The sequence below is a fragment of the Balaenoptera acutorostrata genome, chromosome 11 (assembly GCF_949987535.1).
Source record: "Balaenoptera acutorostrata chromosome 11, mBalAcu1.1, whole genome shotgun sequence".
NCBI classification, from domain to species: Eukaryota; Metazoa; Chordata; class Mammalia; order Artiodactyla; family Balaenopteridae; genus Balaenoptera; species Balaenoptera acutorostrata.
In genome coordinates this window covers 29,799,916-29,813,348 of record NC_080074.1, presented here as the reverse complement: position 1 = coordinate 29,813,348, position 13,433 = coordinate 29,799,916, and the positions used below count along the sequence as shown (strand labels likewise).

Sequence of the window (13,433 nt, the reverse complement as noted above, 5' to 3'; positions counted from 1 at the left end):
TTGTCCCAGAAATCAGAAACTTTCAAGCCAGTCTAATACTCTCTTTTCATAGGTAAAGAAACAGAAACCCAATGAAGTTAAATGGCTTCTCCACAGTGACTCATGGCTAAACTAAACCAAGAACAAGATGCATGAGTCCTCACTCTAGAACTACCTGATATGCCATGCATGCATGGAAACGATGTACATATTTTTAAAAGATGCTGATCTACACTGTCCCCTGAACATACTGTGCTTATTCCCAGCTACTGATTTTGTTCATATAATTAGTTTTATGGAATACTCCACCCACTCATTTTCTTCCACTTCCGTTCTAACAATCCTTTAAAGTGTACCCACTATCCCCATCCCCCTCTATAATATTTGTCATAACCACTCCATAAAACAAATGCCTCCAAAATTCTGATCTATCAACTTATTATGTATTATACCACATTTTAGTTTTCTTTCTTTTCTGTAAATTCTGGGTAAGTAGGGACAAATGACTATCTTTCATGAGAGCTTTGGTCTTACTGCCCTATGTACAGAAATAAATTTTTGACTGATTAGTTTTAAAATCATAGTATATTCTGCTGTCCCATTGTGAAAAGTTCATGGCCATGGCTTCAAGATCTTTTCTGCTATGTTTTGTTACAATCATCTCTTCACATCCTTCTTTCATAAAGGTACATATTCTCATAATAAATCTCCCAAATTATTAGGATGCAACTGGCTCAGAATTCAACAAGCTATTCTATAAAATAATTTCCTACTATAGTGCATAGCAGGGTCCCAAATCCTGGTACCTGTAATTATTATCAATAATGAGAAGAGAGGGTAAAACTCTAATTATCTTGCTGATTATTAGTCTGTAAGTCTGTGACAAATGATTGTTTTTTATTTTCTGTACAATACGATTATGATGCATATTATCCTGGAAGCGGCAATCTATTTTTCAGTTGTTATCGCACACAGATTTTTCACCTAAAGCACTTGATTCTGAGTTGGTTTTTCTTGTCAGTCATTTTGTGGGCTTGTTATAGTCATCATTTTTCCCGTGAAGTTCAAGACCTTTGGAAAACTCGTCTACCAAGCCCCCCACCTTTGGATGGTAACCCCTCAGTTTAGTAGGCACATATTCCCAAAAAACAATTAGACCCCCCAAAAAGCTGTTCATGGTCAATTTAACCCTAGTTCAATGATGGCAAATCCTACAGGCTTGCAAATCTGTAAAATATCAGTCTTTGTTTATATTAGGATATTCTTTCCTTTCTTTTCCTCCCTCCCTCCCTCCCTTCCTCCCTTTTTTCCTCCCTCCCTTCCTCCCTCCCATCCTTTCTGCCTTCCTTGGCATTAATTATATCTCCCATCTTACATGTTCTTATTCAATACACACTTGTCCAACCCCACCAAAAGATGGAATCAAATTCCTGTCCCTTCAAATTTGGCATGGCCTTATGATGTCTCTCTGAACTAATGGAACGTGGTGAAAGTGACAGAGCATGACTTCCGGAGCTAGGTCAGAAAAGGTTGTTCAGCTGCTACCCAATTCTTCTGGGATGCTCGCTCTGGGGGCATCGAGGGGTCATGTAAGAAGTCTGTCTACACTGAGACCACTATGCTGGAGAGGCCACGTGAGACACTCCAGATGACAGAAGAGCTGAGCTCCTAGGCAACAGCAGAACAAACTGCCAGTCATGAGAGTGAGCTGTCTTAGGTCCAGTCTGGGCCATCCTCTCCATGGCTGTGGCCTCAGCCAACACCTGACTACAAATGCATGAGAGACCCCAAGTGAGAGCAGCCCTTCTAAGCCCTGCTCAAATTCCCTGTAGCTTAAATCATGAGCAAAATAAAATTATTTTTTAAGTCACTAAGTTTTGAGGTAATATTTATTCAGCAATAGTAACAGGCAAAAAGTGGTTTCCTAAATTTAATTATTTTTCAATGAGCATTCTTTAACATAATTCTAAATCTTCCATCAAAATGCAATTATTTTCAAGGCTAGACTGAATTATTTAGTTGCTCTTCCAAATTCAGTAAAGGAAACTTTATCTTCTTTAAAATAGGGTTATTAATGAAAAGTAAATAAAACTCTACTTAAGACATTACCAGAAAGTCATTTCTAAAATAAAGGCTAATAAGAATTGTACTTTTTTTTCTAGTTGTCTCAGTGATGAATGGTATTTTTGTGCTAGCAAATTTCATCAATCTGGTAAACATCATGTTGGACAAAGGCCAGGTCGTCCTAAAACATCATGCCTTTTTTTGTTGTTTTCTACCCTGTGGCAGGGGTCCAAACTCCAAGATTTATTCTTGTTGATTTCCAAAAAGTTTTTATATTTCTGTCTTCAATTTAATAATTAGGCCAATGGTGATACATTTTAGTTTTGGCATATGATCAAAATAATATGTAGGAGTCCCAGCTCCATCAAAAACCATTTCTTCCAAAGGCAGGAATGTTTCCCTCTTTTCCTCTTAAAAAATAGCAATTCGACTCTGATGGCAGTTGGATTCAGAAATAATAGATCATCATTTTAATTCGATTCTCTTTCCAAATAACTTAAGGAAGGTTTAAGCTTCCTGGTTCTATAGTCATCCTCAAAAAGAATAAGAAAGGATACGCTACAGTTCCATGACTCCTAATTTCCAGTCAGCCATGTTCCACCCTGTTTCCAGCTTGAGAGAATCAAGAATATTGTAGAACTATGCACTCATTCAAGCACTAAGCCATGCATATGTTCATTTATTCATTTATCAAGCATTTATTGATGTTTGAGAACCTACCAAGTATAAAGCATTTTTTGGAGTGGAAGACCAAAAGATAAATTATCACCATGCTCTTCTTCTGGTAGAGAAAGTAAATATTTAAATAGGCAATTAAAGATAATGAATAATTATTATCTATGTACATATAATTGATTATTGCAGAATCATCAAAGCAAATACAGATTACAGTGAGAGCACAGAAGTAGACAAGCTGCAGAAATTGCCTCAAAACCATCTTCAGACTGAGTCAAGGGTTAATTGAATCTTGAGTGTTACAGTGTAGCTGCTACAGGGCTTCATCCTTTTGTTAAGACTAGATTGCAAACTGGGTTAATTCTTCTTTATCCTTATTTTCAAGGAAATATATAATTTTCTTGCTACTCCTTTGAAGGAGAAAAGTTAAGATTAGAGGGTCTCCTGCATTTCCTCTTTCATCCAGGAAATTGATATTCTGACTAACATATTCCCATCCTGTCCTCTGGAGCCAGGAATGATCCTCCAGAGGAGAATGCATCACAGCTGCAGTCTAACCAAATGCCTTGATCCCACACAGCTGCCTCTTTCTCTCTCCTGGGACTAAGAAGGAAACCAGGGAAATGTCAGTTGTCAGTCAGGTCAAGGAGACAGATGCTTCCTTTGGCCTTCTCTGACCCCTCTCTTCCTACTCCTCACCTTTAAACCCTTGAGTCAGGGGCTTTGGTTATCTGGATCACACCTGAGCATTCCTCTTGCTGCATCTGAGATCTGTCGTACTCTATCCTTACCCAAAACTATTTTAGGCAACCCATGGGCATGCTCTGTGCACAGCCTCCTTCCTGCACCACATCTTAGAGATACCCTTTTGATGCATCTGAAACTCTGAATGAGAGTCACCCCACATCCCTGCTGCTGTAAAGCTAGATATAAACAATGAAAGCAACTAAGCTTCCAGCATTCTCTCTGCCCCTCTACAAATAGTCCTAATTTATTCTTCTAGGATGATTTCATGCAAGAAGTCTAATGGTTCATTTACTTCACACATAAGATTTGCTTCTGGAAAACCAGTTTCCCCAAACAAGAGACAAGTTCTGGCATCTATGTTCCAAGTGGTGACCACTAACAAAATTTCCACCAATTGAGGCAAAATGATTAAAAAGAAGAAAACTAACTTTATGCAATTTAAAGGGTTGTACATTTTCCTGAGATTTTTAAAAAGTAAAATATCCTTTGCATTATGAGGTACACTTTAGGGACCATTAGTCGTTTACAACGCTTTTGCTTGGTAAAATAAAATGTTTCATCTTCTGGCATCATGTCTAGAGGGCTAACTATGCAGGCTATGAATCATCTGTGATTATTAAATAGCCAAAATCTTTATTGTTCTCTCTACTCAACCAAACCAATTTTGTTCAAAGGAATAGTATTTGGAGAATACTATTTTGATAATTATACAATTTTCCAATTTTTATCTATTTTGTGATGTGGCCTTCTTTGGGGGGAGGGGAGAGAAGGTGCTATTTTGTATCCAGCTTCACAAGCCATATACTTAGTGTTTCTCAATTTCACATAAAAATAAAGAACATCATGAGAAATAACTTTGTGTTATTAGCTGACTTTGTCTGAAATGGTCAACTGAACATAACAGTTGCTATGAAAAATATTTTTATAAATATTTTCTATTCTTACCTAATAAGGTAAGAGATATTCCCATTTATCCAGTGAGGAAACAGGTTTTGAAAGTTTCAAAGTTACAGGTAATAAATGGTAAAGCAGGACTTGAGTTCAGAGGCGTTGAACTGCATGACCCAAGATCTTTCCACTATTAAGTATTTTTAAGGGTATTTCAATTCTTTTGAAAGTTGTTTATAAGAAATATATCAATACATGTTGCTTTAATTTGGAAGAATAGTTAAAAAACAATACTTAGGCTTATTTCAACTGGCAGGGCTGATGTGCCTTTAATAAATGAGATGAAAGTCGGTACCAAGTAATGCTTCTTGGTGACACTGGATCCACAGATGAATGGCTGAGCCAAAGAGTACATAAGTAAGGGAACTGTCTTCCTTTAAGATACTAAGTACATAAAACAAAGCGTCCAATCACAGGATTAATATTAGGGCATTCAGACAAGAATGAGTAACATTGTGGGATTATTATTTTAAGGACACCCACAGGGTTCTGAATTTGCTAATCCTACATTTACTTTTATATTGTTATTTTTATAAATGCTATAATTATGAGTGGATTTTTTATGTCTTAAGAGGATAGATAAAGAAAGAAAAGAAGACATGGGTCTCATAAAATTCTGGTTCAAATTACAAGTTAAATTACAAGTTCAGCCAAATAATTTGGCCAGTATCAATGGAGAATTCATTACTTTCTTAGACAGGCTAAAATATATGTTTACTTTTTCAATCCCCCATGCTCTAGAAAAACATATTATAATGCTATTCTGATAAGTTGGAACTAGGGACTAAAAGAGTCAATGGATCTTCTTGAACACCTCCAGTTTCCCATGGACTGATTATTCAATTTTAATTTTACAGTTTTAATATCTTAGCTTTGAAAGAACTGTTTAAAATTTTGATGCTGTTTAACTTTGTCAGAAATACTTCTTACTGGCAAAAATAGTCAGACATTTGAATAAGACATGTTTGCTTATATTAAACATTATGTAGATAATAAGATGACAAAGCTCTATTGTCCTTCAACACTGAAGCTCCGCTCTGCTCATTAAAAGCTCTAGCAAGAATAATCCTTAAGAAAGTATTAGTCCTTGGTATAAATAGGCATTCACATTTCTCATCCCAAAGTGCACTGCATTTTTTCTTTGCTATAATAATTCAAGCTTCATGTTCAGATTACTAGAGAACTTAAAACAAAAAATAAAATAAACTGCATTGCCTTTACTATGAGTGAGGTTGCCCATTTCCCCTTCTTTGCTTTTTTCCTGTGTTTCTTTCATCTTTTACACCACATAATCATCATATAGAAAACAAGTATTGAGGCTCTACTATGGGTCGGGTACCTCACACAGATAATCGAATCTCTAAGACTGACTGTGATTTCTCTACAGATGAAAATGTCAAGGCTCTGAACAGCTTGCCATGATCATAAAGGGAGCAGAGGCTATGCAGTAGTTGAAAACGTGAATACAGTGTTTTCTTTAAAGGCAGTGGATTGCTTTTCCTTTTAAGAAATGTATTTTCTGTTTCAGAAATATCTGACTGATTTTTTGGACAATATATTTAAATATGCATATGTGAAAGAAAAAAGTAAAAGTAATTTGGATGAGACCATTGCTCATTGGAACTCAGTACTCCCCTTTACATGGTTCCCCAAAACGAATCATTATTACAATCTTAGCTGCTACTTCTGTATATAAGATCAGTAAGCCCAAAGGAATGATGTACACTCTGGGCTCTTAGAGAAAAAGATAACTTGGAAAACGTTCTCATCTGAAAACAACACAAAATAAACAAAGCAAAACAATAACAAGGACAACCAAAAAACTGTATCATGAGACATCCACACCAGTGAACTTGATGTTCCCTAAGGCTACATTTTTCTGTTTAGTTTGGAGCAATAGGCTTGGGAGTTTTTTTGTGATAGACAATTAGAAAACTGTCCCAATGCTTTAATCAGAGTCAAGCTTTATGAGTTATTTATCATGAAAGCAAAGTAAAACTATATTTTTGGAAGAATAAAACTTCAGTGAAGTGACTGGACAAGGCTTCCTTAAAAATATCAACTCTTTATTGTTGACAATATGTGTAGTGGGGGGTAGTTATGGATCCTTTTAAACTTGTTCTCAGGCAAAGTGAGATTCAATTTGCATCACATTTCTTAGAAACTTGGCCATTTTTGCAATATTTGAAAAACTTTACCACTAGTATATCCATCATATGGTGATTCCCTTCTTCAGATATTTTTAACACCATTATTTTCCTGTCTAAACCAGTAATGGAGGTAATCTCTAGATGCCATAAAAGTTTCTGTAGAATTTGCTAGTAATCTAATCCCCCTAATACACAATTCAAAAAAGGAATAACCACCACCAGTAGAATATCAGACCCACAAGAACTAGGACCATATTTATCTTCCTCATCCCTTTCTCCCCAGGGCCCAGAACAGATCTGACCTGTTATGGGGTCTCAATATATTTTCTGAATTTATGAGTTAATTAATTAATCTAGTGGAATTATCCTGTAGCCTTCTTAAAGCCTTTATTTACACGTTTTATTTGGGTTTAAATGGCTATACAGTACATGACAGCATCAAAGAATCTATCTCAAAGTGTTTGTTTTTCAGTTGTTACTATTTAACATGTTTTACATTTTCCTGGGTTCCTGTATGTAGTTTATTCCAATTCTAGGAGTTAGTAGCAAATTTTCCTGCAAAATTCTCCTAGAAAGCATATTCTTTTTTTTTTTTTTTTTTTTTAAAGAGTCTCTCTTTTTTTTTTTTTTTTTTAAATTTTATTTATTTATTTATTTTTGGCTGTGTTGGGTCTTCGTTTCTGTGCGAGGGCTTTCTCTAGTTGTGCCAAGTGGGGGTCACTCTTCATCGCGGTGCGCGGGCCTCTCACTATCGCGGCCTCTCTTGTTGCGGAGCACAGGCTCCAGACGCGCAGGCTCAGCAATTGTGGCTCACGGGCCCAGTTGCTCCGCGGCATGTGGGATCTTCCCAGACCGGGGCTCGAACCCGTGTCCCCTGCATTGGCAGGCAGATTCTCAACCACTGCGCCACCAGGGAAGCCCCAGAAAGCATATTCTGAATAAATATAGGATTTCAAAAATAAGTGCTCTACAAAACTATGGGGTTTATTCTACAAGGAAATGCACCATGGCAGAATCATTCTGTGAGGATTTTTTTTTTTTTCTTTCCAGTAAGAAAAATGAACCAAAAAAAAGAGGAATGTGAATCAGCTGCCATGTAAACTAAATTCATTCCCTTTTGGCCCATCTGCTGGGGCTTCAAACTTTCTGGAGATTTATCTTCTGAGTATATTGCTTTTGGAATTCCCAGGCCAAATTTTTCTTGAAAGCTAATAAATCAAACTGTATTTACAGTGTTAGGATAAAGATATATGCTTCATGATTATGTTGAATATTTATACCATAACTTAGTTATAAAGATTTCCTTTGAAACATTCTAAAGAATATAAACAGCTAGATTACAAAATGCCAAAGGCAGAGGCAAAACTAAGACCCAGGGATTAAGGGAGTATTTTGGTACTTGAAAGATAAATTTCTGTTCTAAAAGTTTACTTGTTTTGCTCTTGATAACTCTGCATACTTTACAATTTAGTAATGTTCAAACTGTTATCTGGGCTAAGCCAAGAGTAGAGAGATCACCCAGGTTTTCTTAATATCTAAGATTTCATGAGAGCAAATCATCAAATTAAAATAAGCTATCACCCTGGAATCATAGAACATAAGATATTATTTTGTTCAAAATTTTATTTTACAGAAAGGGAGCCATGAAGCTCAGAAAGATGATTTTCTTTTTAAGTGACTCGTCCAAGATTGCAAAGTGATGGAGCCCGGATTTAGAAGAAAGTCCCCTAACTTCAAAGCTATTTCTTTCTCTCCTACTCTGCTTCCCTTACTCCTCATTAGGTGGCACTGTCTCTCACATTTGGAATTGCAGAAATTAAAACTGAAAATGCTAAACTCCCACAGAAGCCATTCCCATGAATAAAGCAGACAAGGTAGGTAAAGAGAGCCTGCACCCCACTCACCCAAATCAGAACACTGCACAACTCGAAGATGGCATTGACAGCGGAAGGGGCACACTGGCGCCTGAGGCTCGAATTCAGGAACTTCGTGAAAGCGGTCGTCCGGGCCTATACCAGAAGCCTCATCTTCCAGCATAAAGTCAAATAAGCCTTTCTGCTGAAACGGTCCAGCCCAGGAAACTTGTGCAAGCAAGAGGAAGATGAAAGTTGCCTTCATGATTTATCTCATGTATTTTCACAACCAAGGAACCTAGGAAACAAATGAAAGGTTTAGAAGAATAGCCTTGCCTAGTGTATGTGGTTATTCTTAAGTAACACCTGACAGTGGAATGAGCATAGAGAAAAGCATAAAAAGTAATATTTTATTTATAGTTAGGAGCAGAGCGTTAGAAACATATTTGGAAGGTAACAAGGTACATTAGAGACTAACTCGCACAGCTATTTACTTATGAAGAAAAATTTGAATAGTATTTGAATCTGCTTGGTTGAATTTGGGTCTGAATTAAGACCATGGGTTATATAGTCAAGCCACCTGCAAAACTGTTATGATGATAAACCACTTTGGAATTTTCAATGCTCATGCAACACAAGTCATGCCACAGTTAAAATTCTGTCTGTACACATGAGAGATCTCCAATTCCTGCTTCAGAAATATCTCTGGAAGCCAATCTCATTTCTCCACCCCACTGTATTTATCTTGGTCCAGACCCTTCTCATCACTCCCTGAACAAGAGCTTCCAAATGGACTCAGCCTTGAATATTTCTTCTGCTCCAGGCCATCTTCCACTCTGCTGCCCAAGTCATCTTCTAAAAATTAAATTTCATTGTATTAATTTTCTACTGCAAACCCTTTGTTGACTTCTCACAGCTTGCCAGTAAGGTCTACATCCCCTTTGTTGCATACAAGACCATACATAATTTGATACCAACTGATATTTCAAGCCATATTTCTCTCCATTTTCTCTCTACTCCCAGTCCCCACCTCAAACCTGACACTCAAAGCTAATCACCATTTAAAATACCTACCTTGTAAGAGTGTGGTAAAGACTAAATGAGATAATGGGCTTCCCTTGTGTATTCCCTGGCTCATTCAGGCAGGATGCTGCTTTCTCTTCTATGCTCCCAAAGCACGTTGCTTACCTCTTTTAAAGATCTTATCACATTATATTGTAATTTGTTTCGCATGCTTGGCCTGCCCCCCCCACTAGAAGATGAACTCCTTCAGGGCGTGTCTTAATCTTTGTTGTGTACCAGGGCCTTGCACAATATTTTGCACATAAATGACTCAATTGACCATCAATTTATTAACAATACACGTTATTCAATTTGTTCTAGGCAACCAACTAGTCTGATTTTTAAAAATATGATTATCTTTTTTCAATATCAAATTTCTAGCGTAAGAAAGATACCAAATTGATAACCTCAACTTGGTATAAGCAAGATTCAGTTTTTAAAATAAATCTATTGGCTAGTTTCTCAAACTAATCATTTTTAATAAACTAATAAACATATATGGAAAATCCTATCTGATTTTTATATGACATATGTTATCTGATTTTACCAACAGGACTATTTTGTAAACAAATCAACAAACAGAAAGTATGATTTCGACAAATCCATACAGTTTTTATCCATTCATTCAACAAGCCCTTATAGATATGTACATCTATGTTATTGAGTCGGTTGTTTAGTTGGCTGAAGTGAACTAAATGTATCTGAATAACAAAATCTTAATAAATCTGAATAACAAAAAGTAGTTGATCATGGGGGAACAGTCAATTTTTGAGTTCTTATATTTTCAAACCCCACTGAAACTGCTCAAAGTATTCCCAGAACACATTGTAGATATTATCTTTAGTCTCACCATCTTTAATTGTACACTTATAAGGGTTCATATTAAAGTTGTACATTCATAATTAGAATTAGAGAATTATTTTCAATCACTATCCAATTATAGCATATACAGAAAAGAAAAAGTCTTTGTATGCTCTAACATTAATGTATCTTCTGGAAATGTTTGCCTAGATCTACTAGAGGGGAAACAAATGTTTTAAAATTTCTTACACTTTTATTCTTAGTTTATATTTATTACTGAAGCACATCTAAGGCAGCACGTATGCAATACAGACTAGTGACTTTTCATTTAAATAATACCACGAAGATTATTATTCACACTGCCCCTTTAAATTCAGTATCAGGTTTCCTTTAGAAACCCATTCCCACTCAGTTACTGCATTGCCTTTTAAAGGAGACCCTATTGTTTTGGCAGTGTTCCCTTGGATTGGATCTAAGGGAGTGGTTTTCTGTCTGTTTCACATTAAAATGCAATGTTTATGGTTTACCACAAGTTTGCTAGCCTTGCATATTTAATGTCTTACAATTTTTGAGAAAAATGAAGCAAACTAATTGCAGATTTAATAAATAGCAACGAGAATTAATGCAGATGTTGCTTTCTGATCTTCCTCCAGAGCAGAAAATGCCTGGTTCACAAATCCAAAAAAAGGAAATGCTAAACATTAGCTCAGAGGAATATTATCATTTACATTTGTTTACTCTTGTTAAAATGGTACAAATTCTCTATACAATAATCTTTTTGGTTGAAGCTGAACTCAGACAGCTTTTAAGTTTCCATTACTTATTTTCGTGTGTGTGTGTGTGTGTGTGTGTGCATGCGTGTGCGTGCATTTTAACCCTGAATGTCCTGGAGAAGAATAATATGTGTCCAGGTACTTTATACAAATTCTTCCATGAAATAACTTCTTTAAAATTAGCGTCATAATATTTAAAAACTCAGCATCTTAAAACAGTTAATGTGGGCTGTTGATACTGATGATTTCTTTAATCATTTCCTTCCTTTCTTAATAAATCAGAAAAATAAACAAAAAACCCCCAGCAGTTGCCTATGTAGACAGCAAGGAGACTATTCTTGAGATGATATGCTATTAAAATTTCATTTCAACTGTTTTAAGTATTCTTAGAATGTATGCCTCTTTTTAAAATTCTAATTGCTAAGAATGTCACTACTTTACTAAAGCTCACTGCCATAATTTATGTGTTCTATCAAAAATAATAATTTCTGGTTTCTTAAACTACTTCATTTCATTATACCATTCAGATCAACATTTGTATGATGTCATTTAAGCCTTTGGTGTGATTTTCAAAGTCAAAATTTAACCCTCAAGAGATAAGTGAGGCTGTAAATGCAGAGCAAATTAAATCCCCCAGCACTAGGTGAATTAAAAACCTCAATAATAATAGAAATAAGTTAAAAATAAACAGTAAAAGCAGTATCCATCCATAAATAAAGGCTACTATAGGAGGCATTTGGTTCTTTTTCTGGTCAAAATAGCAATTTGAAGAAAAAGCCACAGGTATTTACACCACTGGGAGTCCATTTAACCAGTGGTCATCATGTTACCCTGTTTTGAAATTAGAAAGAAAAATAACCCACACTTTCATTTTATAGTGAATGTATCTTATAGTAAAATTTTATTTGCAGCGAAAATTCTGGCAGGGTCTCTTCTTTACATTTCAGAAATTATGTTGCTAACTGTGAGATTATCTTAGTTCAGTCCTTAATAATCAGCATAAATATATTCAGTGTTTATTTTCACCTCTCTGGTGACAATTTCTATTATTTTCTAGGTTGTAGAAATATACATTAGACTTCTATAAGTTATCACCAGAGTTCACTTCTCTGAGGTTTTAAAGTTCTTAAAATATACAAGAATCCAGGAGGAGAATAAATCCTTAAATATATAATCCAACTACGAATAATATGCCAGTCTAGAATACTTTTCTATAAACATTTCCCAAAGAGCTAAACATTTAATTAGTACAAATAAAAAATATATCAATAAAGATAGTCATGGTGTTAGGTTATAGTTTCTTAAGAAACATCTTTGCAAGAACAGAGAGAAAGAACTAAAGCAATGCATTCAACCATTTTACAAAATATTTACTTTCTGTTTTCAAGCAATACTTGTTTAAAATGATGCATAAAGGTTACTAAAACTTTAGCACACACTGTTTTCTTTTTTCCTCTTACCAAATAATCCCTTTTTTCTCAACTTGATCAAAGTTTTATTAGTCTGTAGCAGAGTTCAGGACAATTATTGAAAACCATACCTTTTAATCCGGGGATCTGCCACAGGAGCCCTCAAAGCTGAGATGTAATTACACTAAATATTCAGCCCAGGCAAGAGTTTGCAGGTGTGGAAAGGAGGAGGGGGCAGGTGCTGCTCTGTGACTGTCACTAGGTTGAAAACCTCCTGCTTCTACTCCATAGCACAGTTAAAAAATAAGGTTTCCCTCAATGAACACAATCCGGCTGACACCCACATTAGATCATATGGTAATGATATGTCTCTTGTATTGTAGCCAGAAATTTTATCGGCCTTTTTTTCTCCCCATTTAAATGCTTTATTCCTTTTTCATCTGCTTAAGATTCTAAACTTCTTCTGTAGTATAGCAGTGGAGCAACTTGACTTGGAATTTGTTTTACCGCGTCGATTCATTTCCCTAAAATTGTAACTAAAGGGTTTATTTCCCCACCCCCAACCCGACTCCTTTATCCACCCTTTCTAGTCTTGTTTATAAGTCACATTTATCATATTACCGAAATGACAGTTTTTCTTGCTTTCAGGATGTGTAAGTCCAGCAAATGGAATGAAATTATTTCAAGTGTGGTCTGTGAAAATAAGTGAGTAGTCATTCGGATTCTTACTTGCCTTGGGCTGTTTGTGCAAGTTCAAGTACTATGCTGTGGAGGTTTTCTATGTATTTTGAACGTATTTCTAAAGTGTCCTGGAGAAAGCCATGGTTTTATATGAAAAGCATGTCATTTATTACTTTCCTTACTCATAGTTTAAAACCTTTCTTGTTGTCTACCAGTTGTGTGTGTGTGTTTTTTTAAATAAAACACATAGATATTAGAAGTTGATCACAATTTAATTTAACCTGTATATGA

At 35.6% G+C, this 13,433-nt stretch overlaps 1 protein-coding gene across 2 annotated transcripts in view; it reads right to left on the bottom strand.

Annotated features, from left to right (window-relative positions):
* Positions 1-12,910, bottom strand: part of DCN (decorin) — a 35,705-nt gene extending 22,795 nt beyond the window's left edge. The window contains exons 1-2 of one of the 2 annotated variants that reach the window (XM_007165901.3): positions 12,593-12,910; positions 8,468-8,714 (exon numbers count right to left, since the gene is read on the bottom strand). In XM_007165901.3, the coding sequence (XP_007165963.1) occupies positions 8,468-8,681 (214 nt within the window). In that variant the 5' untranslated portion in view covers positions 8,682-8,714; positions 12,593-12,910. Of the gene's footprint in view, positions 1-8,467; positions 8,715-9,490; positions 9,601-12,592 lie in introns of those variants that run through there. The other variant, XM_007165902.3, reaches the window with a different exon arrangement.
* Between the last annotated feature and the right edge of the window lie 523 nt (positions 12,911-13,433).